Source organism: Pseudopodoces humilis, chromosome 1 (genome assembly GCF_049639895.1).
Source record: "Pseudopodoces humilis isolate 2021_Gansu_Grassland_sample_001 chromosome 1, ASM4963989v1, whole genome shotgun sequence".
NCBI classification, from domain to species: Eukaryota; Metazoa; Chordata; class Aves; order Passeriformes; family Paridae; genus Pseudopodoces; species Pseudopodoces humilis.
Window position 1 is genome coordinate 51,765,657 of NC_142200.1, and position 24,997 is coordinate 51,790,653.

Here is a 24,997-nt window from a genome sequence, read left to right on the forward strand (position 1 = left end):
CGTGGGCGAGGAGCGGCATGTGTGTGCACAGGGGCTCAGAACCGTGTTGTAGCTGTGAGGATGCCAGGCTGGAGGGGGCTGCCTCGGCCTCTCCGGGGCCGCTGTCAGCGTGCGGGGTCCCTCTCGGTGAGAGGCCTCCGCCTCGGCTTCTCCCCCCGGGATGCAGGGGAGACGTTGTCTGTCAGGGACATAGCCCTGGAGAGGGGTAGGGGTGCGTGCAGCTCTCGGGGCTCGCACAGGCGGCACGGCGGCCCTTCCAGGCAGGGAGGAAACAAGTAGCGGGGAGGAAGCAAGGAAGGGGAGCGGCGTGGGGGGCGAGGGTCTCCCGGGCAGGGCGCGGAGCGGGAGTTCCGTGAGACCCCGGCCCCCCTCAGGCGGGCTGGGCGGGGGGCCGCGCTCCGTGTGCGCCTGTGTGCCGGCGCGGCGCCCCCGCCCTTCCCCCGGCGGCGCTGCGCGGTGGGCTGGCGCTGGGGTATTTACGGTAACGTGGACCCGGCGGTGGCAGCTCGGTCGGTGTCAGGTGATCGGCGCCGAGGAGCCGCCGCCACAGCCCGGGAGGAAGATGCAAGATGGCCCAGCGGGGCTGTGAGGGGCTCCGCGGCGCCCCTTCCCCGCCTGCCGCCTGCCCGGCCGGCGGGAAGCGCTGAGGCCAGCGCCGCCGCGCCACAGCCCGTCCCCGGCGGGGGCACCGAGCCATGGGGCTCTGCTACAGCCTGCGCCCGCGGCTCTTCGGCGACGCCGGCGGCGGCGGCTCCATCTCCAGCGCCGCCTCGGAGCCCGAAGCGCCGGCGGAGCTTCACGCCGCTCCGCAGCCGCAGCCTCTCGGCGTCCCGCTCCGGCCCGGCGGTAAGCCTGGCGGGGAGGCGGACGGGCCGCCACTGCTGCTGCTGCAGAACGGCGGCGGCGGCGGCAATGGGGCGGCCCCCGAGCGGCAGCCGGCGCTGCCCAAGGCCGGGGCCGCCGGCCTTGGTGGCGGGGGGAAGGCGGCGCGGCAGCAGGCGCCGCCCCACCCGCCGGCGCTCCAGAGGACCTGGGAGAAGCTGCGCCTGGAGGAGCGGGAGGCGGAGAAGGAGGCGAGGAAAGTCAGTAAGAGCATCGACCGGGCGCTCAAGGAGCAGAAGCGGGAGTACAAACAGACGCACCGCCTGCTGCTGCTCGGTACGTGTGTGTGTGTGTCTGTCTGTCTGTCTGTGCGTGCGGGGGTGTGCCGGGGCGGGCAGGTGCCCCGTGGGGCTCCCCGGCAGCGCCCCCTCCCCGGCTTTCCCTGTTTTCCTTGGGCACCTTCCATCCCTCCTTTGTCTCCCCGCTGCCCCCCCCGGCCCTGCCCTCCCGCCCCCTCGGCCGCGTCCCGGGCTCTCCCCCAGACAGGTTTACACCTTCTTTTCCCTTCCTCCTCCCCCTGGTCTCTCCTCCCCGCTTCTGGCCCTGGCAGTGGGTTCGCAATGGAGAACGCGATCGGCGCTTGTCGGGCGAGGGCGAGCGGCTCCACCCAGGCGGGCGGGCGGCAGCGATGCGGATGGGGGAGCAGCGGGGTCTGCCCCGGCGGAGAGCCCTGCCCGAGCGGGGGCTGCCCCATCGCCCGCGGCGGGAACTTCGCTCGGTGCCCTCACAACTCGGAAACATTAACGGGGGGAAAAAAATAAATTAAGAAATAATATTTTTTTAAAAGCACGGTAGAAACGAGGAAAAATGGCCATGCATGCATGAGATGTGTGTAGCCTGTGGATGGTCGTCCTGTGCCGCGTGTAACCAGGGATGGTTTAATGAGGAGCGGCTTGAGGCTCCTAAATGAGAGGAGTGGTGATGAGCAAGAGGCTCCGTATTTAAAGAAGCAGTGAGCAGAGTAAGGGGAGATAAGCGGGTGTGGAAATGTGCATTCCTCAGACATCGCCTGTGCTACAAGACGTGTTCTTCAGCTGCTGGCTGTCAGATTTTTCAGGGGTGACTTGCCAGCTTTTGTCCCCTCTTCTCTGAGGTGCTACGTGCGGTCTGCTGTTGCCACTGCTCTTTCTAAGCATTAGTTAATAGTCCTCTCCAGAGGATTTGTACCAGCTGATACATTTACAGTATGAAAACCCCAGGGGTATCTAATACAAGCATCTCATTTCCTGCAGGAAACAGAACAGTCATACTGCAGGGCTTTTTTTTTATGGTCTGAGCAGAGGGCTTATTTGGCCTCTTAGCTGTGGTCATAAATCTCTGTTTTCTGTTAGCGTGAAAATACTGATTTGCTTTTGCATTAGCTTCTTTGCCTGTTCTTATAAAGTTACGTGGTACAGAGTTTTGGTGCTTATCGAAGTGCATTCCAGATTTGGTGTCTTTACATCCTTCTTTATCAAACCCCATTTCTGTTTCACTGGATTCCTTCATTCCTGTTGGTGGATAAGGGGAGGAGAAAATAGGAGATGCAGCAGTGGACACAAGGTATGCCAGAACAGTAGTGTTCCATTTACAAGAAACAAATCATGGACTTTATTTTTACCCATAAAATACCAGCTTGTAGGATACTAGTGCAGCTGGTAGAAAGGAAGGAGGAAGAAAATGTAATTCATACTCTATAGAATTATTATTATTATTAGTAGAAGTAGTGGTAAAATGTCTCTTCTGGTTCTTGAACTGTTGTAGTAATTAACTCTTCAATATATATTTTTAAATGAAATATTAAAGATTTTAATGTTTTTTCCTCCTGAAGCATCTGAACATGTGTTTTGATCAGTGTGGTTTGCAAGAAGGCAGAGATCTCGTTTGGTGGCCTTCCTCTGGAGAGCATTGTCATTGCTTGAACAAAAGAATTCTAACAAATAGATACTGTGTGTAGTCTATAACATGGTGGTTGTCATAGTAAACCAGGGCAGTAAACACCTTTTCAGAAACAATGCTATTTGAAAAATAAATCATCTCTGACCTTTGGCACCCTAAAATAAATTCAACACTCCTAATACTCCCTGTGTTGAATTTTGTTTAAAATCTGTGTCATAATCAAAAAATATTCTCTTGATCTCCTTATTGTTGGGAGGAAATGTTGGATTATTGTTTCAGGCCTTGCAGATCAGGGCCTGACTTAAATGTTTCATTTGGATGTAGGTAGAGCTGCAGGTGCTTTGTATTGCTTTTTGAAAGTAGTGGAAATGCTGCTGTAGATGAGAGGAAATGATTTACAATGGGGAAGGGTTTCTTTGTCGGAGAAGGAGAAAAGCAAAATTGCATTGCACAAGGTGATAGGTTTCAGTCTTGCACAGAGGAAGAGACTTAGAATATACACAAAGGTCTTTAGAATAAAGAATATTACCAGCCTGATATTTTATAGCATTTCAAGTTGTAAATAACTGGATCCCTGTCCCTAAGGTCTTCCTGGCAGAGTGAACCTGAAAAGCATACCTTTGCTAGAGAGAGGAGGAATACCTTTGTACATCAACATGGAGGAAATGCACAGCAGAGGCGAAATGGTGAATGCAGTGACAGCAGAGCACTGTCACAGAACAAATAAAGTTGAGCAACAGCGTTGGCGTGGGCTTTGTGGTTCTTTTTTTAAACACAAGTTTGTAAATAATAGCCTCATTTTGGCTTGTCCTTGTATGTCTCATACATTTACTGGGGCAAGTTTAGAGGATATTATTGAAGGTTTAGAGAAAAATACAGCATATATTTTAAGGAGCTACTATTAGATATCAAAAGGGTATGCAAATAAATGCACTAATGTAAGAATACTATGAATCTCTAGAGTCTAAATAAGTAGTATATTAGAATACAAGCTTATAAATGTTTGAAAAAGACCTTTCCTTAAAAGCACGCTCACTCTTTTGTCAAATGAAAACAATCAGCTTTGTGATGAGCTGTGCATATAAGTTACCAAGATATTATGAAGTTTCAAAGGCTTTTTGTAGCGTATGTTGGTAAATATCGCTCAAAGAGTACGTTCTTGCCTGTCACAGCTTCCCCCCAACTGATGTCTGGTGGTGCACATGATGTTTTGACACTCTCCCCTAACCTACATTCGGAAACACTTAATGTGTTTTGTCATAACCAGTGATTGTGAAAGAGAGGGTGTGCAGTAAGTGCTCAAGATCAGCTCTCTGTCTGTGCCTCCCACATAAATAGATGTTTAAGTGTCAGGTGGCTGTAGCTGTGGTGCTGAGGCTCTCCTGGTGCACTGGACTAACAGCAGACACAGTTTGGGTCCATTTGTTTTTTTCTTCTTCTGAAAGAAGAAATCACATAAAATGGAAACTGGCTTTCCACCGTAGTTGGCTGTTTCTTGCTTAACATCCACTTTAAAAATACAAGAAATTGATTGATTATTGAATTGATTATTGGGTGCTGTATTATTTATAGGGGGGGTTTCTTTCCTTTTTTTTTTCTTATAAGTGAAGTGTTCATCTGTGCAGAATTCTTAGGATGCTTTTACTAACCCTGAGATGAGGATTTTTTTTAAGCATATGTATTTATTGGACATATTTGCAGGGCTTGATCGGAGTTTTGTAGCTTTGGTTTCTGTCTTGTTTTCTGTTTGATCTTTTTTTCCAGAGAATTGCAGTCACCCTCTTCTGCAAGACTGTTTTAGCTGATGATTTCTTAGAAACTGAAGAAACATTACAAATCACTTTATAGAAGCAATTTACATTCTCATTTGCAGTCTCATATTTTAAACTATTTCGTGCATAAGTGGGGTGAAGGGGAATTGGCTTTAAACAGTGTTTAACCATTGTAGTGTAATTAAGGCTCATGTAATATTGAAGTAAGCTATAGACTGATTTTTTTTTTCCTAGGTAGCTGTTATCTTCTAACCTTTGACTCTTACTTTTTCCATTTATCCTGACTCCTGGTTGCTATCCTAACTTTTGATGACTTTCTCAAGCAGAACACATTCTTTTACACTTCCCTGCTAAATTGAAACTGAAAGTGAGTAAAAGCTTTTCTGTTCAACAGAAACTGAAAGTAATGATATAGGGATTGAAGGAGGAGAAACAGAGATAGTAATTTTCTTCACTTAAAAGGTACTGGAACTACTGATGTGATATTTTAGTACTGATTTGATAGTGAAATTTCGATATGTTTGGTGATGTTCATGTATAAAAGTATAGAAAACATACTAAAAAACATAGTTTCTCTGAACTGATGGAAATCAAACACAAAGATGCCTGGTCAAGCTTAGGAAACTTCTACAAAGGAGATCCCAGAAAGCTCAGAAGGTGTTTTTCTGTTGCCACCAGAGATAACTCCTTCCCTGGTCTGTAAGGGAGCTTGGCATATTTAGGATCCTTACAGACAGCTCCCTCTAATATGGAGAAAATGCACAGATAATTGGTAGGAGCAGATATTTTCAGGACTTTGAAATCCCAGGCTGCAAATATGGACTAATGTAATAATGCAGAAGGGTTTTATAATCCCTAATACTTTGCATAATTTGTATATCTTTTCAAAAGCTCTTCTGCTTCTTTTGTAACTTACGGCATCACAGGAAGTGGAATATGTGCTCCTTGCACAGGAGGAAACCAGTAGGCAAAAGTCATCAGGACATTTGGGATCAGTTCTTAACTTTGGGGGAGTTTTAAGTGTACTGAAAACAATCCCTGACTTACAATACTTAGCTTTTCTTTATCTGTTAATTAAAAGCTAATTAGATTTAGCCCATATTTAGGTGTTTTACTTTATTTCCATTCTTTGATTGATTTTGGTTAGCTTTAATCACTTGATATTTAAGAAAAAAAATAATAAATCATTTGTCCCTGTGTTAAGTGTAGTAATACTGGGAGGCGTTAAGTGCTGTGGAAGGGTGGGTTCTGCAGCTGTTAATTAGAACTTCTGGTTATTCAGCAATTTTTGTGTATCAGTGTGTATTCCATGAATGCTTATTGGAATGCAGTGTCTTAACTAAGCAAACTTTGCAGGTATAGTATGTCATTTTACGGTCCCATTACGATTATAACTTTTTAACTCCTGAAATTTTGACGAGTATGTAAAACTCCTAGATTGGAACATATTTTTTTCTGTTTCCTTGTGCCTTTCTCCCCAAACAGTTTAGAACAAACACGATTTGAAATATTGTCACCATATTCATCCCTTTCCACTGCCTAACCCACACACCAAATTTATTTTTCTTTCATTTTATCATTTTTGACACAGTGCGACTACAAATTTGGGGAAATACTTAACAGTGGGAGTTTTTCATAGAGTCAAGGCTTTCCTCAACTTACTTTTTCAAGTCAGGTACCATTTCAGCTTGTAAAGTTGAATTAAATTTTTTTAAAGTTATTATTTTTTTTTACTTTTTTTTTTTTTAATCCAGCAGTCTGCCCGAGCTGTGGCAGAAACCTGGCCTACCTTCTGCTTACCAAGTTTAACTTAGTTCATAGTTATACATGTTCTAGAAATATTTTGCTTTTGCTGAGTGATGTGGAAATGATTCTTCTCCATGGATTTTTGAATAGCAGGAGAGAAACAAAATGGTGTAAATAAGATAACAGAGGTGTCACTTATTCTCATGTAAAAGGGATAGAATCTTGCGAATCTTAGGCAGGATATGGAGGAAATGCGGTCTTGTATCTGGCCTGTTATTTATACTTTTTCCAAGAGTGGATGAGCATGTTAAGTACACTGACTAGCATCTTTCATATTATCCCTGTAACACTGTATGAATATATGTGTGAAACTCCTGTGTCTTGTGATTTGTCTGCACATGAATATTAAATAAAGGTTTAAGAACTTAAAGCCTTGCAGAATAAGCTGTACGAAGAAGGAAATGTGTGCTGTTTGGGACCAGATTAGGTAAAAAACTACTTAAGAAAGGATTTATTATTTACTTTTTCTGTGTTCATGTACAGAAGATCAAAAAATCCAAGAAGAAAGCTGCCAATTAATGTCTGTAACGTATGACTTAACATCAATCACCTGTAGTGGAACATCTTAGCTGATAAGATCTCTTTGAAGTAAAACTTGAATTGCATTCTCAGAATCTGGTATTTTACATTTGTTTGGTTTTAAACTTAAGTTTGAAGAATTCTAAATTCCATTTATATTTAAGTTAATGTTAGATTTCAAGAATAATAGATTTGTCCTTCTGAAAGTACTGTTACTGTAGTAAGTCAGAGCCAGGTAGAATTACAAATTCTATGCTGTTATCTTTATTTTAGAGAAAAATTTACATCACGTGGGAACAATATGCATTTTGCAGCTTAAAGCTGTTTAAAAGTAGAAGGGTTTTTATTCCCCCAAGTATTTAAAATAAAAATAAAAAAAAAAATTAAAAGTTTTGCACTTTCTGTATCATAGACATACACTTTTAACAGTTTCCTTTAAGAAGACTTCATTCCTTTAAAGAGCAAAAAGGAAATTCTTCTCAGCTGTTAATTCAGGCAAATTATCTAGTTGGTCTTCAGAAAATGAGACCATTCCTTCTGTGATTTGCGTTAGTGCATGCAATGGAGATAAGCAGAAGGCTGAAAAACATCTGTAATAGAAACCTGACAATAAATTGAGTCCTCGCTCTCTGTGGGTATCATTTCCTCACCCCCAGCCTCTCTTTCTTGATTTGAAAATCCATACTTTTTGATACATGTAATATACTCTGTGTTTAATTTGTTATCTGTGGATTAAAATGGATAAGGAAGAGTTGTGTTTTTCCATCATGAAGAATGAAGGCTATGTTAACCTACCAAAAGTGTGAACACAGATCCTTAGTATTGTGTGCAAGTGTAATTTATATTAAGCAACTTAATCTTTTTTTGAAAACTGTTGCGAATGTTGCTGAGACATTGCCAACTCTGCTATGCTGCAATTCTCTGAACTATGGGGAATTAATCATTCTGTATCTTGGAGCACATGCAGAATGCACTTCATGGTGTTAAGCAGTGCCTTCTTCAGAATCATCTTTATTTTCCCAGATGCCTCACATGTGGGGGACGAAACCACAACAAAAGCAAGTTGTTTTTTTCTCCTTAAGTGAAGGCACTCTTTCAAGGTTCATGTTTGAATTATTTTTTTATGTTGATTGTAGAATCATTTTCTATTCCAAATGATATTTTTTCAGACAGAGGTGCACATGTTTGTCTGTACGTGCACAACAAGCCACTGAAGTTCTTGTAAAACGCAGAAGATTGCTCTGAGGAATCCAGGGGAGATAAACCAACCTTCAAGAATCTGTGGTTGGATTATGTCCTGGCATATCTCATAGCCTTAAGTCTTCATAAGCACAAAGCAAAGTGTAATGGATTCTATAACAAGATTGCTTTTTTTCATCCTTTGACTCACTGGACGTCTGAATTACAAAACAGACTTATGGTGTTATCTTCTGCCTGTTCTGAGCTTCCTGTATTTGTCTAATTCACTGTCTAGCAGAGATAGGAACATGATATTAAGCACTTCTAGCATGTCAGCCTTTGCAAAGATGTATTTTATTTTTTATGTTCTTTTATAAACGATAAACCTAAAATGCAGAAGAATATAATAATTTGTATAAAGAACATACACAGAATTAACCACTTCACAATCTGAAATGATATGATTAAAGAGTTTGGGGGAGGTTTTGGTTTTTCGGGGTTTTTCTAAGGTTTTAGTAGGATTTGGTTTGTTAGCCTTTTTTTAAAATCTAATTTTTAAATAGACAAAAGGACTCTCTCAGTGGCAAGATACTGTGGAAGATATTTACATCTCATAATGTGTCTGCTTTAATTAAATTTAGTAATTTCATCACCTAATACTAAAAACTGAATAAATTTTAAAATTCCTTGATGTGTATGAGACATTCTTCTACTTCAGCTGTGCTTAAGAACTTCATGGTACATTGTAAGTCTGGTACTGTTATGTGTGATGCTGTGGAACCTAGTCATGTATAAATAACCAGGAAAATGGCGTGAAGGACAGGCTAGAACTTAAGAGGACTTTCAGATCCTTTTATTCATTTGGTCTACTGACTTGTGAGTGTTGCTGAAGGCAAAAGAGTAGCTGTTCAAATGTTTTGCTTTTATCCCTTGAAAATATTTCCATGAATCAAAACAGATGGGAACTACAGAACAAAAATTCTGGTTTAGATTGAGTAGTTGATCTTCCTTTTATTTAACATTTTGGAAGAAGAACAGAAATCTTAAGTTCTGTAGAGTATTTTCTCACACTTGGGATGGGGTGTGGAGAACAAAATACCCAACCAACCAAGAAGCCACCCATCTCTCATGTAAATTCTGATGGCTTTGTTTTGTTTAACAGTATTTTAACTGTTTAACTGTACTTCAAATTCTTAAAAATTTGGACTGTCCCTGTGGATGAAATAGCACTGAGAGGGGAGCACAAGCTTTTGACACTGAGAGAAAGAGTAGATAACAAGTTGTATTTAAATAAGTGCCATACATTGTTCCTTTTGGTAAATATATTTTTCTTCTTGATTTTAGGAATATTTTTACATGTTCTGTGATTCTTCAGGGTTGTAAAGTATTTATTTTGCCTTAACGGAAGACCATTATAGAAACACTAGAGTTGAGTTTGATGTTGTGCTTTCTGACATCTTGTTTCCAGATCAGGAGCCAGAGCAGTCCCTCTTCCATGAAGTTCTGAGTGCACTCCGAGTGCATAAATCTGTTATTCCAAATTACATTGCTGTTCCCTCAGGTTTTCTTATTCTTCTCAGTGTGACATCTGAGTTTGTGAGCTTGCTCATTCAGTAGTGTCTTTTCAGCTTGGTTACTATTGAAACAGTAGAGTTGGTGTCTTGTTCATTTTAGAGTTTGGGCTTTTTTAAATGGGGAAAATACAATAATATTTTAAGGGGGCTATATAGTCACTCCGAGGGCCCTTCTACTTCGTAACTCTGTGTATAGAGGTGAAAATGTTTGCTCAGCAGAGGTGAGGGGAAAAGAACAAAAAGCTGCGTGCAGTGGTGTTTGGCTTCTGATATGCAGAACTGTCCTCTATCAGGGGATCCTGGCTCCAGGTGTATGTTAGCTATGTCTTTGAACTACCAGAGGTGGAAGTAAAACTGTTTCATGGAAAGGCTGAAATGGAGAGAGTAGTTTTTTGATACTTGAAGTTGCTCATAATTTAATGCAGAAAGGATCACCTGAAGAGCATTCAACTCTCTATGACTCCCATTTGGCAGTAGTCCTTGGTCTAATTAAAGCAGATTCACAGATATGTGATCTATCTGCCAGAGACCGAATGAATGCTTTCTAATATGTCAGGAAAAGCTAGAGCAATGCAGTAAAAGGTCAAACAGCCCTACAGATATGCTAGAGAAGGATTTGGAGAGTAGGCAGGAAAGATGGGACTATGTTTTCATGCTGCTTCATGCTATCGACAAGTACTAATACTTGTGCTCCTGGTCCAGCTGTTTCAGGAAAAGCAAATAGGGGCCCTGATGCCCTGGATCAGTTGTTCCACGCTTGTTCTGATTCCCTATACAATGCTGAAGAGCAGGTACATGTTAATACCTTGTCCTGCTCTAGGGGAAGGCCATTCATCTTAATACCACAGTTTCTCTGGGTTTCTGTGCATTGGTTGTGTGAGCAGTGTCACAGTCTGCCAGGGTTTTGCAGCACCTCCTGTTCACACAACGTAGATTGTGTGCAGGACAAAAACAAATACATAACCTTCTCAAGCCGAAACAGCGTATACATCAGTACATCCTAGTGTGCTGACTGCCACTGAAATGTAACCTTTTCTTAATGACAGTATTTCTCTTAAGATAAAGATGGCTGGACAAGTGTGGGAGCAAAAGTTTTCTTTTTGTTTATCTGTTCCTACCCTTGCTTTAAAAGTAAGAATTTCTGCTGTTTTGGGATTATTGTTGAGGCTTTTTTTCATATGTGTTCTCTGTCCTCATAACTGATAAAATATAATTTGATAATCTGATAAAGGAGTAATTAGAAACTTGAGTTAATTGGCTGTTCACATGATGTGCAAAGAAATGCTGAATTATCTCTCTTGTGTCAGACAAAAATAATTTGAAGATTTACTGAGTCCCACATAAATAAATAGACAGCATCTTTTGAGTTCAGTCCTTTATTCCCTAACACAGTTTTCTCTCTGAACTTAGACTGATAAAGACTTTGGGATTGGTAGCTGCTTCATCAGCTTGAGGTAAGCAATCAGACAATGGGGCAGACTTTAGGAGTTCATGAATAACTAGACTAAAGTCCAGAAGTGACTAGTAAGATTTTTCCATTTGACCATATATGTAACCAAGACATCATTTCACTTCGTCATAGTCTCTGTGCTCTAAATTCATAAGTTGCTTGAATTTTAACATGGATATTACCCTATTATTTCATACATAGTGTTCAAGTTAGTGATTGTTTTTATGCTATTGTTTTGAATCCTAGTTCAGAATAGGACACACACTCTCCCAGCCATCCACTTCAGCTTCTACTAAGTTGGAATTTACACTATGCTTGCTTTCTCCGTCTTGTTTTGCATCTGTAACTCACATAGTTACTCCATTCTTTAAAAGAAAACAGTCTGGAATATAGTCTTTAAAACATAATTGTGCTCCTCACCTGTTGCTCTTGTGTGACTGTTTTTCCCAATGTGTCAGAAGTGGGCAGTGCCTACCTTAATGGTGTTTGTATTTCTTTTCTGCCACAAGCATTGGTTTTAATTTTTGAAATTAGCATATATCCAAGTGTTTTTGAAATTGGTCTATAAAATTTTTTGTACTCTGCTTCTGCTGCTTCAAGAGATATGACCTTGCAGTGGCTCATGGAAGAATAATATTTGACTGTACCAAGTTTATCATAGTTGCTGTTATCCAGTGTTGCTGCTTGTCCACACTTGAGTCTTTTGATAAGCTAGCATTATTCACAGTGGTATCTTAAATCAGTGGGTAAAAGTTTACTGTAACTAGTTGATGGTTCACACTTCATTCTTGAAATCCATATATTATCTGATTCCCAATTCACTTAAAACATGTTGTATCGATTGTTTGCAGAATAACATCAGGCATACATGTGCTGCTTATTTATAATATCAAATTATATTGACATAAACCTTCAACTTAATCAACTGTGTTTGCTATCCATATCCCTCAGATATTTATTTTTAATTAAGCAAATAACTAATTACTGATTCATTGGCATTAGACAGTAGATACCAGTCCTGTGCTTGATGGAATGTGATTTTTCTCAAACTGTGTGTAATCTAAATAATGGGATCTCATACCTGAAAAAAACCTTGATTGTCTGATGCCTTCAGGTTATCTCATAGAGTAGCAGTAAATGTGGTTGACATTCCTTATGCCGTTATCTGTTGTGATTTGCAGGGAAGGCTCAGATCCTTCTTGTAGAGAGTTATCCTGTAAATATTAAGAAAAGAATGTTTTAATCACATTATGAAGACAGAGGGCAAGAATCTCTGTTTAAAGAATTAGTTGTGCTGACACACAGGGCAATTTGCTGTTACTGTTCTAAGGTAAAGAACCCAACTTGACATTTTTGTGTGAAAGTGAATGTTTTTGTTAAACACGGAAGCTGATCAACCACGTCTTGGTCTAGCATGGTGTGGAAGAGGATGCTGCTCTTATGATTCTTGTAAAACAAAGAATTTCGGTAACCCGAGATACTTTGGAAACAGCAGTACTTTGCTCAGTCCTTTTCATCTCTATTATGTAGTCTGATTTTAGGGTGTTTGAAAATGTTCCATGTCTTTTTTTTATAAAATAAACCAGCTGCTTATTTAAATCGATAGTTTCAACAAGCTGAAAATGCTTTATCAAGATTAAGTACTAGGCCAGTTAAATACTAACTGCTACTGCAGACCAGCGCAGGAGAAAAAGGATAATCTCATGATGATTTTTTTTTGTTTTCTTCTTTCATTTTTTACTGGCTGTGGTCCAGAAGCGTCTTCTGTACTGTGTTAGATCTTGCAGGCAGTTGCTTGGACCTTTTATGAACACTGTTTTTCAATCAGCTGACCCTTGTTACTTTCTGCCTTCTTTGTTTTTGTCTGAAAAATTACTGATTCAGGTTTTGAAACAATCTTTACTATAGAGGAGTCCAACTCAAAATGTAAAGCTCTTAAATTCAAGCATTTAGTAAACTAACACTTTTACTTTAGGTCAGCTTTTTGGTGGCACTTTTTTTAAAGTAGTTAGAAAGGGTAACGTGTTACAGAAACTGCTTATTGCCAGAATTCTTATATTGATGCATGTTGGAAATCAATTCTTACTCTAACCTTTTACTAAAATAAAGGAAGAGTTCTTACCTTCATAGTCCTCTTTATTAATAGGTATTTGACTGACGAATTAAGACTCTCTGAACACATTGGGGTAGTCTCGTTTTTTAATTCATACTAAATGTGCACTAACAATTATCTCAGTTCATAAAATACCTGGCCAAGTATGTCTTGTCTGTCATCCCATCCTAGACAGTATGGGTTTATAATTCCGAGGTGTACTCATTTTTTTCAGAGCATCAGGTGGCTTGAAAATCTTTCTTGACCCTGCTCGACAATGTATTTAACATTTCAAAGGGTAGCCCTTCCTCTGTGGATGTTTTGATAAATGCTCTAACTGGAGCCCAATCTTCTAGCATTTTAATTAACTCTCCACACAGGGACCCTTCATGTGGAGAAAACATGTGTTTTCTTTTAAAAGAATTTCCAGAATAGATTGTGAGCATACACTGTGGAGGAGGAGGATTTACTTAGGAATATAGGAGCAGTTGTGTTTCTGATTTTGCTGTAGTATATAAAGATCTGAAATTCTAAGTCAGCGTAATGTGGAAGTATGTAAAACGCATGCTTTTACACTGAACGCTTAGTAAGTCTTGCTGTGACTGCAGGAATCCCAAATGTGACCTTAATTTTGTTATCAGTCTGGAATTTACTGCTTAAGTTGGAAGAGGGAGCTGAGATCCAGAAGCATGGCAGAAAACTTTCTTGAGTGCCTGATTTCTCAGTCTGATTATAGCATGTCATCACAAGTGCTTCAGGAGTACTGAGTGGTTTTGTCTTCTACCAGCTTCACTTGAAGTCAAATGGTCAGTGCTGATGAAGACTTACAAAAGTGTTTTGTTTCACAGTCTGAATCTATCAATTCCTTCAAGGACAATATTGCTAATTTTTATTTTAGTGGTATTTTTGGCACTTTGTACTTGGCTCGGTCCTTGAATATGCACTTAATGATGTTAATAATTTGTTCATTTGTTTATTTTGAGTTGATGTTATGTTTTTTAAAGGTACTCTTATTCTGAGCCTTAAAACTGAAAATGCAATATCTTTCATGAAGCCTGTAAAATACAGCATGTAACTTCTGGCTCAACAGCAGGGTGCTGAAAAAACTAGTGTAGATTTTGGAACAGCAGATTTATTAAAATATTGACAGAAACACTTTTTTGCTTGCTTTCCTAATTTTTCCTTCTGGTCATAAGTACTCATTGTTATTCATGATGGAAAACTTTAAGCTGAGAGGTTAAAACATAATAGAATCAGCTGGATTGTGTAATAAAATTAATATCATCATTCAACATGTGTTACGTTGTCTTGGATTAAATGACTGCTTCCTTTCTGCATTCCTCATAGTATTCTCATTCTTTACAGTATAGAATAAAAAATAGCAAATGTGTGACATGTTGACTGTATGTTATCTTCTCTCTTCTTTATGTGGATTAATTCTTGCACTGTATACAGAAGTCTTTAGTGGCTACTGTGGATTTTTCCAAGGAGTGGACCATTGATATCATGAGGACCATTCTCTTGTTCAGATGGAAAATCTAAGTAGAAGTGGATCATGTTCAAATTTACATATTATCTAATTTTCAACAATTAGTTTAGATGGCTACAGCCTGGCCTACTTCTAAAATTATTTTAGAGAGCTGTTAAAATAAGCTGCTACCTTTGGTGTCCAGATTGTTACATTGATATTTACTCTAATTTCTGAAAACTGCCTTTCAAATCAAATAATCTTGAGAGTGGAGAAACATAGCAATAATGCTGCAGCTGCATGACCTCCTCTGATGGTTACACATCCAAGATGTGAAACCCACCTGTGAAGAAACTGAACTTTCTGGTACTGTTTTTATGTCCCAGTGCCAGCATAATGATCTGGGCCTCTCAGATACTCCTCAGACAGGTTCCCTGTCTTGACAGCATGAGAATGTTTTCAAGTCTTGAAAGTTTCTGGCTTTTCCTGGCAATCTCCACTTTTAGTCCAGTAAAAAACACTGACTGGTAGCAGCTGTTGATATCCTCTAATCTCACCTCAGATAAGCATGAGAGGCGGTGTAGTGGTGGAGGGTATCTTGGCAGCAGCATGCCAGGTTGGGGTAACTGCCCCATGTTGCAAAGATTATCAGACTGCATTGCTGCTGCTGATTTCCATAACTGAAAAGTCTCCATCTGACCAGCTTTAGGAGGCAGAGGCCAGCCAAAGAATGAGTCCCTTACTGTACCCAGCACGTCTCTGAGCCTAGACAGATGGACAGCCACACTCCTGTGAGGGAAAACTTTGTCCCTGCCTCTTGCTCCTAATGCATGATGAGAGTGCATGGGAAGATGATTAGGCAGCTGCTCATTGTTGCATCAGTAATCTGATTTACCCCAAGATGAAACAGATTCTTAGTTAATGGAGGTTACCAGGATTTTCTTGCTTAGTCAAATTCTTGCATCATGCTCATGGCTTAAGTTTACCTTTTCTGGTCATAGCGCTGTATGTAGTGGCAATTTTTTTATTACAAAGCTTCTGTATAATTTTTAGGTCTACCTTTTTTCCTTAGAAAATGTGTGTGACTGTAAAAGTAACACTTCACAAATATTTCTGTGTTCAGTATAAGTTATTGAACATGTCATCAGTGGGCTTGATAACAGTGTAGATTGGAAATACTGTTTGGATCCTGAATTATTGTAACAAAATGGGATCCAAATCCCACTCAAAATAGAATGCTATTTTATCTTATTATTTTACATCACACATCTATTCTGTTCCTCAGTGCTTGTCTTCTATCTGTGGTACTATGCCAGAACTAATGAATCCCGTGGGATCTTATCTAAGCTGAGGTCAGTGTTGGATAAACCATGTCAGTAACTCAGAAAAAAAAATCTGTGTCTCAGGGTATTGTAACTGCTGGCTATTGCCCATTGCTCTAAAAAAGCCAGTGGAATTACAAAGAAAGTTCAATAACTTATTTACAAGTATGGAATAAATTTAGGCATAATTTGAACAACTATCTGAACAGATACTGTGTACTCAAAAAGAAGCTGTGATATTCAATTCTGTCTCTACCTGCGTTCCTAGTTACCTGCTGGTTCAGTGTGAAGAGTAGTGCTGCTGGATGTGAAGGGATTTGTGTGTGTGACCTGCTGTTTGGCGAAGCAAACTTCTCTGTGGCGAAAAGAGGCATACAGTTCCTGTTTCTCAAAGAAAACTGTAGCAGCCTCTTGGCTGAGCCAAATGTCTTCTTACACCAGTTTCACCAGTTTATAGGTACCATTGTATCACCTCTGTTTGCTCTTTACGCACCATTTGCTTGCGCTGAATGAAGCAGGATTCTGTAGCTGAACTGCCATGGCTTATCCCGTAGCATAATTAGAACTGTTAGTGTTGTCTTTGCAATTTGGAGAACTGGGACTAAACTGGGAAAGAAAGCTTGTGGTAATTTCATTATGAAGGCAGCATGGATTTTTATTTTTTTTAAACTTCGGGTGTGCATGATGGTTAATTTCAAGACCATCTCATGAAATACCATATTCTGATGAAACTTCTGCACAAGACAGAGGCTGGTCTAGCATTTTTATAATGGTAACCATTGTTTTTATTGCAGACTGAAGTAAATTCTCAGCTTCTAATGGCTCTTTACTAAAGGGTTGCAACCTTCACATGGCTTAGTAGATATTCTTTATCAGTTTGCACTTCTTGCCTATGAATGAGAATATGCAAAGGTTCTGTTTATGTAAACAGGAATCAATATGCAAGTTTTGTTTATGGCTGTTTATTTTTCAGGCCCATATATTTTCAGTCATCTTCTGCCAGATGTAAGTTAAAACTTCTGCAAGACATTCTCCCCACTAATGGCAGAAAATAGATACTTTTGGAAGGCCAGGTGGTTTTTAAGAGCACTTTGATGTACTGAGTTGCACTGGATTGGCACTCATTCATCACACCCTATCAGAGTAGATGCCGATGATGGGGTTTGATGGGGTTTGATATGGGTTTGCCCCGGAAAGGCGGGTGCGGTGTTCATAAATAGGGGGACATGAAGGCAAGTGCCGAGGACCTTATGTTAGATGGTATCTCACTGTGTAATACTCACATGTTGACTGTTAATTGCTTTAAATATTTCCTAAACTATTTTGTAACATCATATGAGGAAGACTGCTTCTTGCATCTCAAGTCCTAAATAAACCCATTGCTACCAAAACAGTAATTGCAAAAATCACTGTGAATAGTCTTAGCAGAGATGTATTCTACAGGTTCCATTCAGGCTTTGTAGTTAAACAGTGATAACTGGTTAACTCTAGACATGGCAACAGCAACTCTGAAGATATTTGTCAAAGTTTATTACAGCTTGTGATTTACTTTTTTTTCAGTTTCCCACTCCCACTGTGCCTCCCTCCAGTTTACACCACATTTGGGATGAAATGCATACATTTCTGTGTTGGTGCTTGGGTAGCAGATAACAGCCATGCAATTCAATTATCTCCTTCCAGTCTCACAGTTTCTCCAACTTGGCCATTTTATTGCAACCTCTTTTAAAGACAATCTCTAGTTGAAGATAGATACTGAAGACATTGAGAGCTTTAAAACCATTTCATGTACCCTTCATGTTTTCTACAACTGCTGTTCCTGAAGCCCTGTGGAAGGGAAGGCTGATTGGTGAGTATCTGTGACTTAGTGGAAATGGTTTGAGCGGTGGCAGTATCCAGTGTTACTCAGGGTTACCCTATTAGGCCAGCCTTACCCTATTTCTTGTAAAGCAGTAAGTCTCACCAACTTTATCTTAGACAAGACTAGTGTTGATTCAAGGTGCATCTCCTTCTTCTTTTTCAAGCTGTTCACCTTTCATTTCTTGAGCTTTCCTCCTATTTTTGGGCTGCCAAATGCATCAGACATAGGAGAGATCACCTTTACTCATCCAGAAACTTAGTTGCTTAGTCTGCAAACAGACCCTTCTGCTGACTGGTGCCGGAGCTGCCCTTCTGATATCCTGATTTGAACTTCATACAAGTGATGGAATTCACTGAAGGAATTATCCATTCTGCAGAGATAGAGAAATTCCCATCTGTTAAACTTTGTGTTGCAATAAATCTTAGCCAAGATGTGGTAGATGTGATTCTAAAATCACATCACTTTTCAAGACACATGGCTTTACTCTTCTGTATATACCAGTGTGTTGAGCTTGAGGAAGGCTCGAGTATAAGTGTTCCCATAGGTTCATCCTTTTTCTTTTTGAGCAATGTGATGTGCATATTTAAGTACTGGCATGCATGTTAACTGCAGACATCAGTAATTTGAAACTTATTGAGCAAATAATAAACTTGCAGGTCTTTGGGTGGGTGTTCCTAACTTCATGAAATCTCTGTAAATAGTTTTCATTGAATACAATTTTACCTTGAATTTTGAGATAGAACTGACTCAAACTCAAAAAGGGATGTTAAGTTTTGAGAGAAAAATCAAAGCTGAGAAATCTTTCCATTTTCTGATGCAGAAGGGATAGCATAACTGATACCTAGATTAGGAAAGTTCAAATACAAATATTTAAGGGGATGTCATGTTTGCTTAAAAATGTTGGAAAGCAGCAATCTGCCTTGATATTATGAGTGAATGAGTGTTGTCATTACAAGTTTTTGTCTTCTCAGGGGACCACGCATCCTTGACTACTACAGTGTTGTGTATATCAATTTGCCAGCACTGTAAATATAAATGTTCTGATGCAGGCTTGTTCTGCTACCAAAAGATGTAACTGAAGATTTTAAGACAAGTCTGTCCACCCTGATAATCTGTAAAATTACCAGTGCTTTGTTCTTCTGAGTTAAAAGAAGATATGCTTGTCCTGTTACATTTTGAGAAAACCAATGACTAATTGACTGCTTGAGATGTTGTTGTTGTTGTAAATTTATGAACAGATTTGTTTATCAAAAGAGCATGCATGACATTTTAATGGTGATGTTAATGAAGTAGTGCTACTGTCACTAGGAATACTGGACTCATTTCCAAAATTTTTATGGTTGTGTGGACCACTTAGATGATTTGGAGGAGGTCTTCTCTTTCAATAAAGCTTAGATGCATAAATTGTGTGTAAACATGGCAGGAGGAGTAAGAGTGATGTGGATTCTTAGCTGTAGACTCTCATCTTAGGACGTCTTAGCCAGTTTGGAGAATTTCCCTGCTTGATTTTTCCCTGTATTCTCCCTACTTTCACCCTTTCAAGGCTTTCAGAGGGGGCTAAGAATGGTAGGCTGGAATGGGGTAACATACCCAGAGGTGGGACTGACCAGAGATAGGTTCACAGGTGAGTGTTGCTCTTTACCAGGTGTTCTTTGGGAATTCCTGTATTCTTTGCATTTTGTCTTTAATCCTCGTGGTGGCAGCACACGCCAAGAGAAAGGAAGCCAGCCGAGTGCTGCTGACCTGGGTTTTAATTACAGTTAAAATGTACGTTCTCTTACGTACACTTTCAGCTTGTGTTTCCAGTGGGGCAGCTCAAAAACAGAGCGTCAAAACTTCATCATCTGCGATGTCAGATTTTATGAACTTCTCAGAGACATTTAATTGGGAGAAATATTCCTTCTTCTCCTCTCCATCCCCACTCCAGCAGGTAAAGGCAACATTTGTGACGATCGTGAGCTGCTGAGAAAACTTACATGGGTGGCAGGGTTGAAATTTCAGTTGTCAAAAATGTTATCCAAAGACTATTGCAGTTTTTGAATGGTGAGGGTTTTTGTTAACCCCAGCACTAGTGCCAGGACTCCTGTTGTTCAAGACACTATATTGCTATAGCTTTCCTAAATTTGCATACAAAGTCAGGGTCTGTCTGATGGATTCTTGTTGGAAACAGAGAGATAGTGTCAGGCATCCAGTGAAACCTATCAACACAAGGCACATAAAGAAATATCAAATATTAGTAATGAGGTACTGATAACCAAATAACTGAAAAGTCACTAATAGATTGAAAAGTTGGCTGCAGATTTAACACTGTGCTAATTAAAGAAGGTAGAGAGAACTACCTTTTGTAGTATCTGAAACAGCCTTTTCCAAAGTAGCATCATAGGTAATTTTTTTACTGTAGACTGACTTGGTCATGTGAGTGAACAGTTATTTCAGGGTGGAAATGTTGTTTTGTAAACCAGCAGAGTGTTTTCATGTCGTTTCACGTCATCTGCCTGACCTCACATCAGTTTCTTGAGATCTTTTTCACCTGACCAAAAGTGTCAGGTATTTGTTCTGTCTTCTGTGTTTCCTTGGCATACTGTGAAACTCTCATCATATATATCAGACTTCTGTGACTGAAGCCAGTGTTACTGAAGTTTATAAAGTACCTAGAAGAAGGAAATAAGATAGGAAAACAAACAGCAGTTTATATGGAAAACGGGTAAATGTAGTCTGTACACACTTTTTGCAGGACTAGTTCTGGTATCTGACCTTAAATTGTTTAAGACTACTGTAGGTGCTCCTCACTGAAGTAAGGATAAAAATATACTCTGGCTGCACTGTATTCCAGTTAGAAGATTTGAGAACTGGAAAATGGGTAATAAATATTTAAGTGCAGGCATTTTCTAGATCTCAGAAGTGGGCTAAAAGGCCAATTTAATGGCTCTACCTTCCTGAGCTGTTTAGGATAGAATGCATCTAAAAATAAATACAAATTGAAGGGATAGACCAGTGTGCCTATACACATCTGCTTCTTTATCTTTGCATCTTTATTTTAGTTACTTGAAGTCTTTTTTCAAATAAATTTGAGAGCTCAAGATGGAAGTCTCTGCAAAACTAGTTATAGGACTAGAATAAATTGTTACTGTATGATAATCAAGAGAATTTTTTGGTTCTCATTCCATATATGGCATTAAAATACTACCAGGAAAAAGAACTGTATGTTCTCTGTATTCATATTGGTCTTACAGGGAGCATGCATCAAGCCCAATGCAACTGAAACAGGAGCGTACTTCCTAATATGAGAACTTGTATACAAGCTTAAACTGCATCCTGAAGAGGACAGGCTCATGTGTGCAGCTTTTAATTTGCAGTCGTGCAAATTTAAGAGCTGTACCAGAAATTCTCCAGAAAATCACAGTGTTAGTTCTTAAAACTACAGTGTTACTCAACAACTGGCAGATCACCTTACCTTTTTCATTATATTTATTTTTCCTTCTTGCCATAGTCTCATTCAAGGAAATTTTTGAAGCTCTATAGGCATGTTTTATGTTGTTAAATGTGGTAGATTTATGAACTTCCATTACCCAAATCACTACTTGTATTGTAAGTGTTAATGACGAGATTGCCCTTTCATGTAAATATAATACAGTCTACTGACCATCACTGCTGAAAAAGCACTATTTGATGCAGCGTGGTTATGGAAATGAGTACAAATAAAGTACTCTTTCTTTCTTGGTGACTGAGATGGATATTCTTTTCCTTTGTTCATCCTGTTAATTACACAGTGTAAAGCAAGTTTGTGGGACGAGAACTTACATTAGACCAATTTGGATAGTTGGAAGTGGGCAAACTGTTGTGTACATAAGGATTTGTGTGTTTTATGGTCAGAACATTGCTTTTATTCTGCAGCCCAATGTAGAACCACCTTTGAAAGAATGCAGGAGTGTGGTTGTTTTTTTTCTGTATGATCAGAAAAGAGGGAATGACTTGATACTTGATTTATTTTTTTTTCTTTGAGAATGTTGTTTGGTTTGCTTTTTTTGCTGAGAGTTTTGAAAAACCCTGCAGGGTCCCACCTGCAAGGCAATCTAAGACTGAACTCAAGAACAGATATGGTAATAGAAAATACCCTGTCCAAGAGCTGTCTGACATGCAATGTGCTAGACTGAAAATTCAGATGGAAAACAGCAAGATGTAGTTCAGAAAAGTATTGGTATTTGAATTTTGGGAGAATTGATTTCTTTGTGAAGCACCTTGGCACATATACTGGGTTACTTGTTTTGTAGAAGGGGCTGCTGTTTTGTACTTGCAGGGAGGGTAAAGGGAATGGTGGACACTTGTGGATTAAAACTAGGCCAGCAGTTGGTGTATTTATCAAATAGTGGGGTTTTAATGAATGCTTGGTGTTGTGTTGTATGCAAAATTTAAAAGTGCAGAAAATACGAAGTTTTCTGCAGTCACTTATAACTACTTGGGTCTATATAATCCTTAGGAGCTGTATGGTTTCTATAGATGGGCCATAGCACTTCAGCCTTTGGTATGAAATTACATACTTTTTTTTACTAGCACCAATATGTGATTTTATTGCCCTGTGATGCTTTTATTTTAAGACTGTGCAATATATATGACCTCTAATTGTTGAACAGCACTGATTCATAGTATTTGTGACATGAATCAGACAAGAAACATTTCCCAAGTACAACAGGTATACTATGCAAAGAGTAATTGCTTAAGGAACAGCCTGGTAGCTTCATCTGTTGCATATTTTGCATTTAAAACTTTGTGGTTTTCAAACCACAATGTTAGAGCGGTATTGGCAACTTTCAAAGACTGATATTGCTTATGGGTGGAGTCAAAAAGATTTCAGTACAAAATATTGGCAGCTGAGTCTGGCAAGATTCACTTTCCAGACTTAGTAAGCAAATCCATTTTAATTGGTGTATGATGTTATGTCTTTCATCACTCACAGACTATGTTACCAAAGAGTCAAGGGCAAATACAATGATTCCCCACTTTGTTATTGTACAATAAAGTGAATATGGACACTTTTTACTTTATGGGGTCTCACTGTGCCCAAAAATAAGGTTTTGAACATACTATCCTTTCTTGTATGGTGCTGCATGCTGAGGAAATCTGTTCAGCTGTTGAGAGATTTGGGGAATAAAGGTCTAAACTACATCCTTCTGCAGCGTGTCTGTCACTAAGTAGAAAATACTTTTATATACAGCCATTTGACAGCATCTATTAAGATCTCCATCACTTTCTTAGGCTATTCCTTTGGAGAGGATGAGTTGGAGTAAGTAAACAAAGACTTCGGGTCTATTTTGAGATCTCTGTATAAACATATGGCCTTCTGTGTCTTTAAGATTCTTTTAGGCATGAGTCAGGACTTTAGTGTAAGAAGTGAAAATATTTTTATTAGGTGGGAGTGGTCTTGATTTAGAGTTGGAGTATTCTTTTGCCTATGGTACTGATAAATTCAGTTTGTCTGTCTGTAAAAGATGTATATGTGGAAGTGTATTGCATATAGTAAACTAATTTCTGTTCAAAAATGTAATAAACTCATTAAAATCTACCTGCATTATTTTTGAAGGACAAAAAAGTACTGACTAACATTAAGAAATCTGGTTTAGGTTATCTGTGTCACAGTCACTGAGCTCATGTCCTTTCCCCTTCCTTTTTGTTAATCATTCCCTCATGAGCTCCAGTCATCCATTTGGTTCCAGGAGGGATCGGACAATTCTCCCCAAGTTAAAATGCTGGATCTATAAACTGCAACTCTTAACGTCTGTCTTGCATCCAGATTTTTGAGACTGTGTTCCTTGTAGAAGAAAGAGGATTCCTAACCCCTGACTGAAGAGTCTTTTTAAGGCATAGCATTGCCTGTTACAAAGAAGAAGAAAAAAAAAAAAATCCTGGAGAATGTCTTTTTAAAACCATGAATATACCTACAAGTCTGCTTGTCTCTCTTCTGCTTCCCTTTGCAGCCCTCTTCTTTCATGTTAAATCTGTTGGGGTTTTTCACAATCGGCACACATCATCCTGTTTTGTTTTGTTTTTTTTATTTCATTTTTCCTGCAGAGGAACTTATCCAGACTCTGCTTTCTAATCTTTCTTTGGAAGAATGCCTTTTGCAAATCCTCATTGCCCTTTGCTGGAGGTAGAGCAAGGGTTTACTGAGCTCCACAGCTTCCTTGGCATTCCTTCGGCTGTGTTTGAGTATTTGTATTTAGTAAGCCATTTTGGTAGTCTCGTGAGGAGGCTACAGCATTATAACATAAGAGGATGTAAGAATTAGCTACACAGGATGATTTGAGTAATCCATCAAAATTTACAGAAGCTTTACCTTTTAGGGGATTTTATGCAGTGTTCCTAAAATTGTGGTTTTGTGTTTTTCAGTTATGACAGTACCAAAGCAGTCAGTCTGGTTGTATTTCTCATTAATGTTGAGTCATACATTTTAATAATAGCTGTATGTTTAGAATTTCCTAGGATTTTGTACTTTCTAAAGTAAGAGTGAGGTAGGCGAATTAATCTTTAATTTGATTATGTGGCTATAGACCTCAGATAAATTTGTTAGATAAACTGTACATGTTACAAGAGTGCTGTATTTGTCTTATGTAATCATGAAGTTGCTATTAGTGCTTGTTACAAAAAGGTATTTTTAAATACTTGATGTCTGTAGAATGAACATTCAAATAAATACATGAAAAACACTGGAGGTGTGGTTCAGCAAAATGTGAAAGTCGATGAAGAAAAGGTACCATTTTAATTTTTCTAGGTAAATTTTTTACAAAATGCCTTCCATTTTTCCTTTTTTATGACACCTCCACTTTCTTCCCCTCTCCCCAATATTATAACACATGCATTTCAACTTTTTTTGGATCCTTATAATTTGTGAACACTTGCACTATTCACACTTCCCACACTTGTCAATCTTCAGTAAAAACGCCTTCATAAGGTAGATATTATACAATTTAAAACATAAAGTCCCCTTTACAATTATTTGTTATAGCTGTCTTCAGCTTCAGTGGGGTAGCAGCAGTGAAATAGTTCCCACTTACTGATTTCTCATCATGCAGCTCTAGCAGTATCCCCAAGTCCATAATTTAGTATGGGTGGCTGGGACTGGGGAAAGTGGGGGGAAGGAAGATGTCCAAGGAGCACCTGGGGTTGTAGGAGGCAGCAGTGCTTCTTCATTTGGTTGAGGGG

General features: G+C 39.5%; 1 protein-coding gene across 1 annotated transcript in view; it reads left to right on the forward strand.

The window, feature by feature from the left end:
• The first annotated feature begins 695 nt into the window (after nucleotides 1-695).
• The window catches only part of GNAL (G protein subunit alpha L), a 179,254-nt gene continuing 154,952 nt past the window's right edge, over nucleotides 696-24,997 (forward strand). The window contains exon 1 of the mRNA XM_088054540.1: nucleotides 696-1,158. Coding sequence (XP_087910666.1) covers nucleotides 696-1,158 — 463 coding nt within the window. The remainder of the gene's footprint in view (nucleotides 1,159-24,997) is intronic.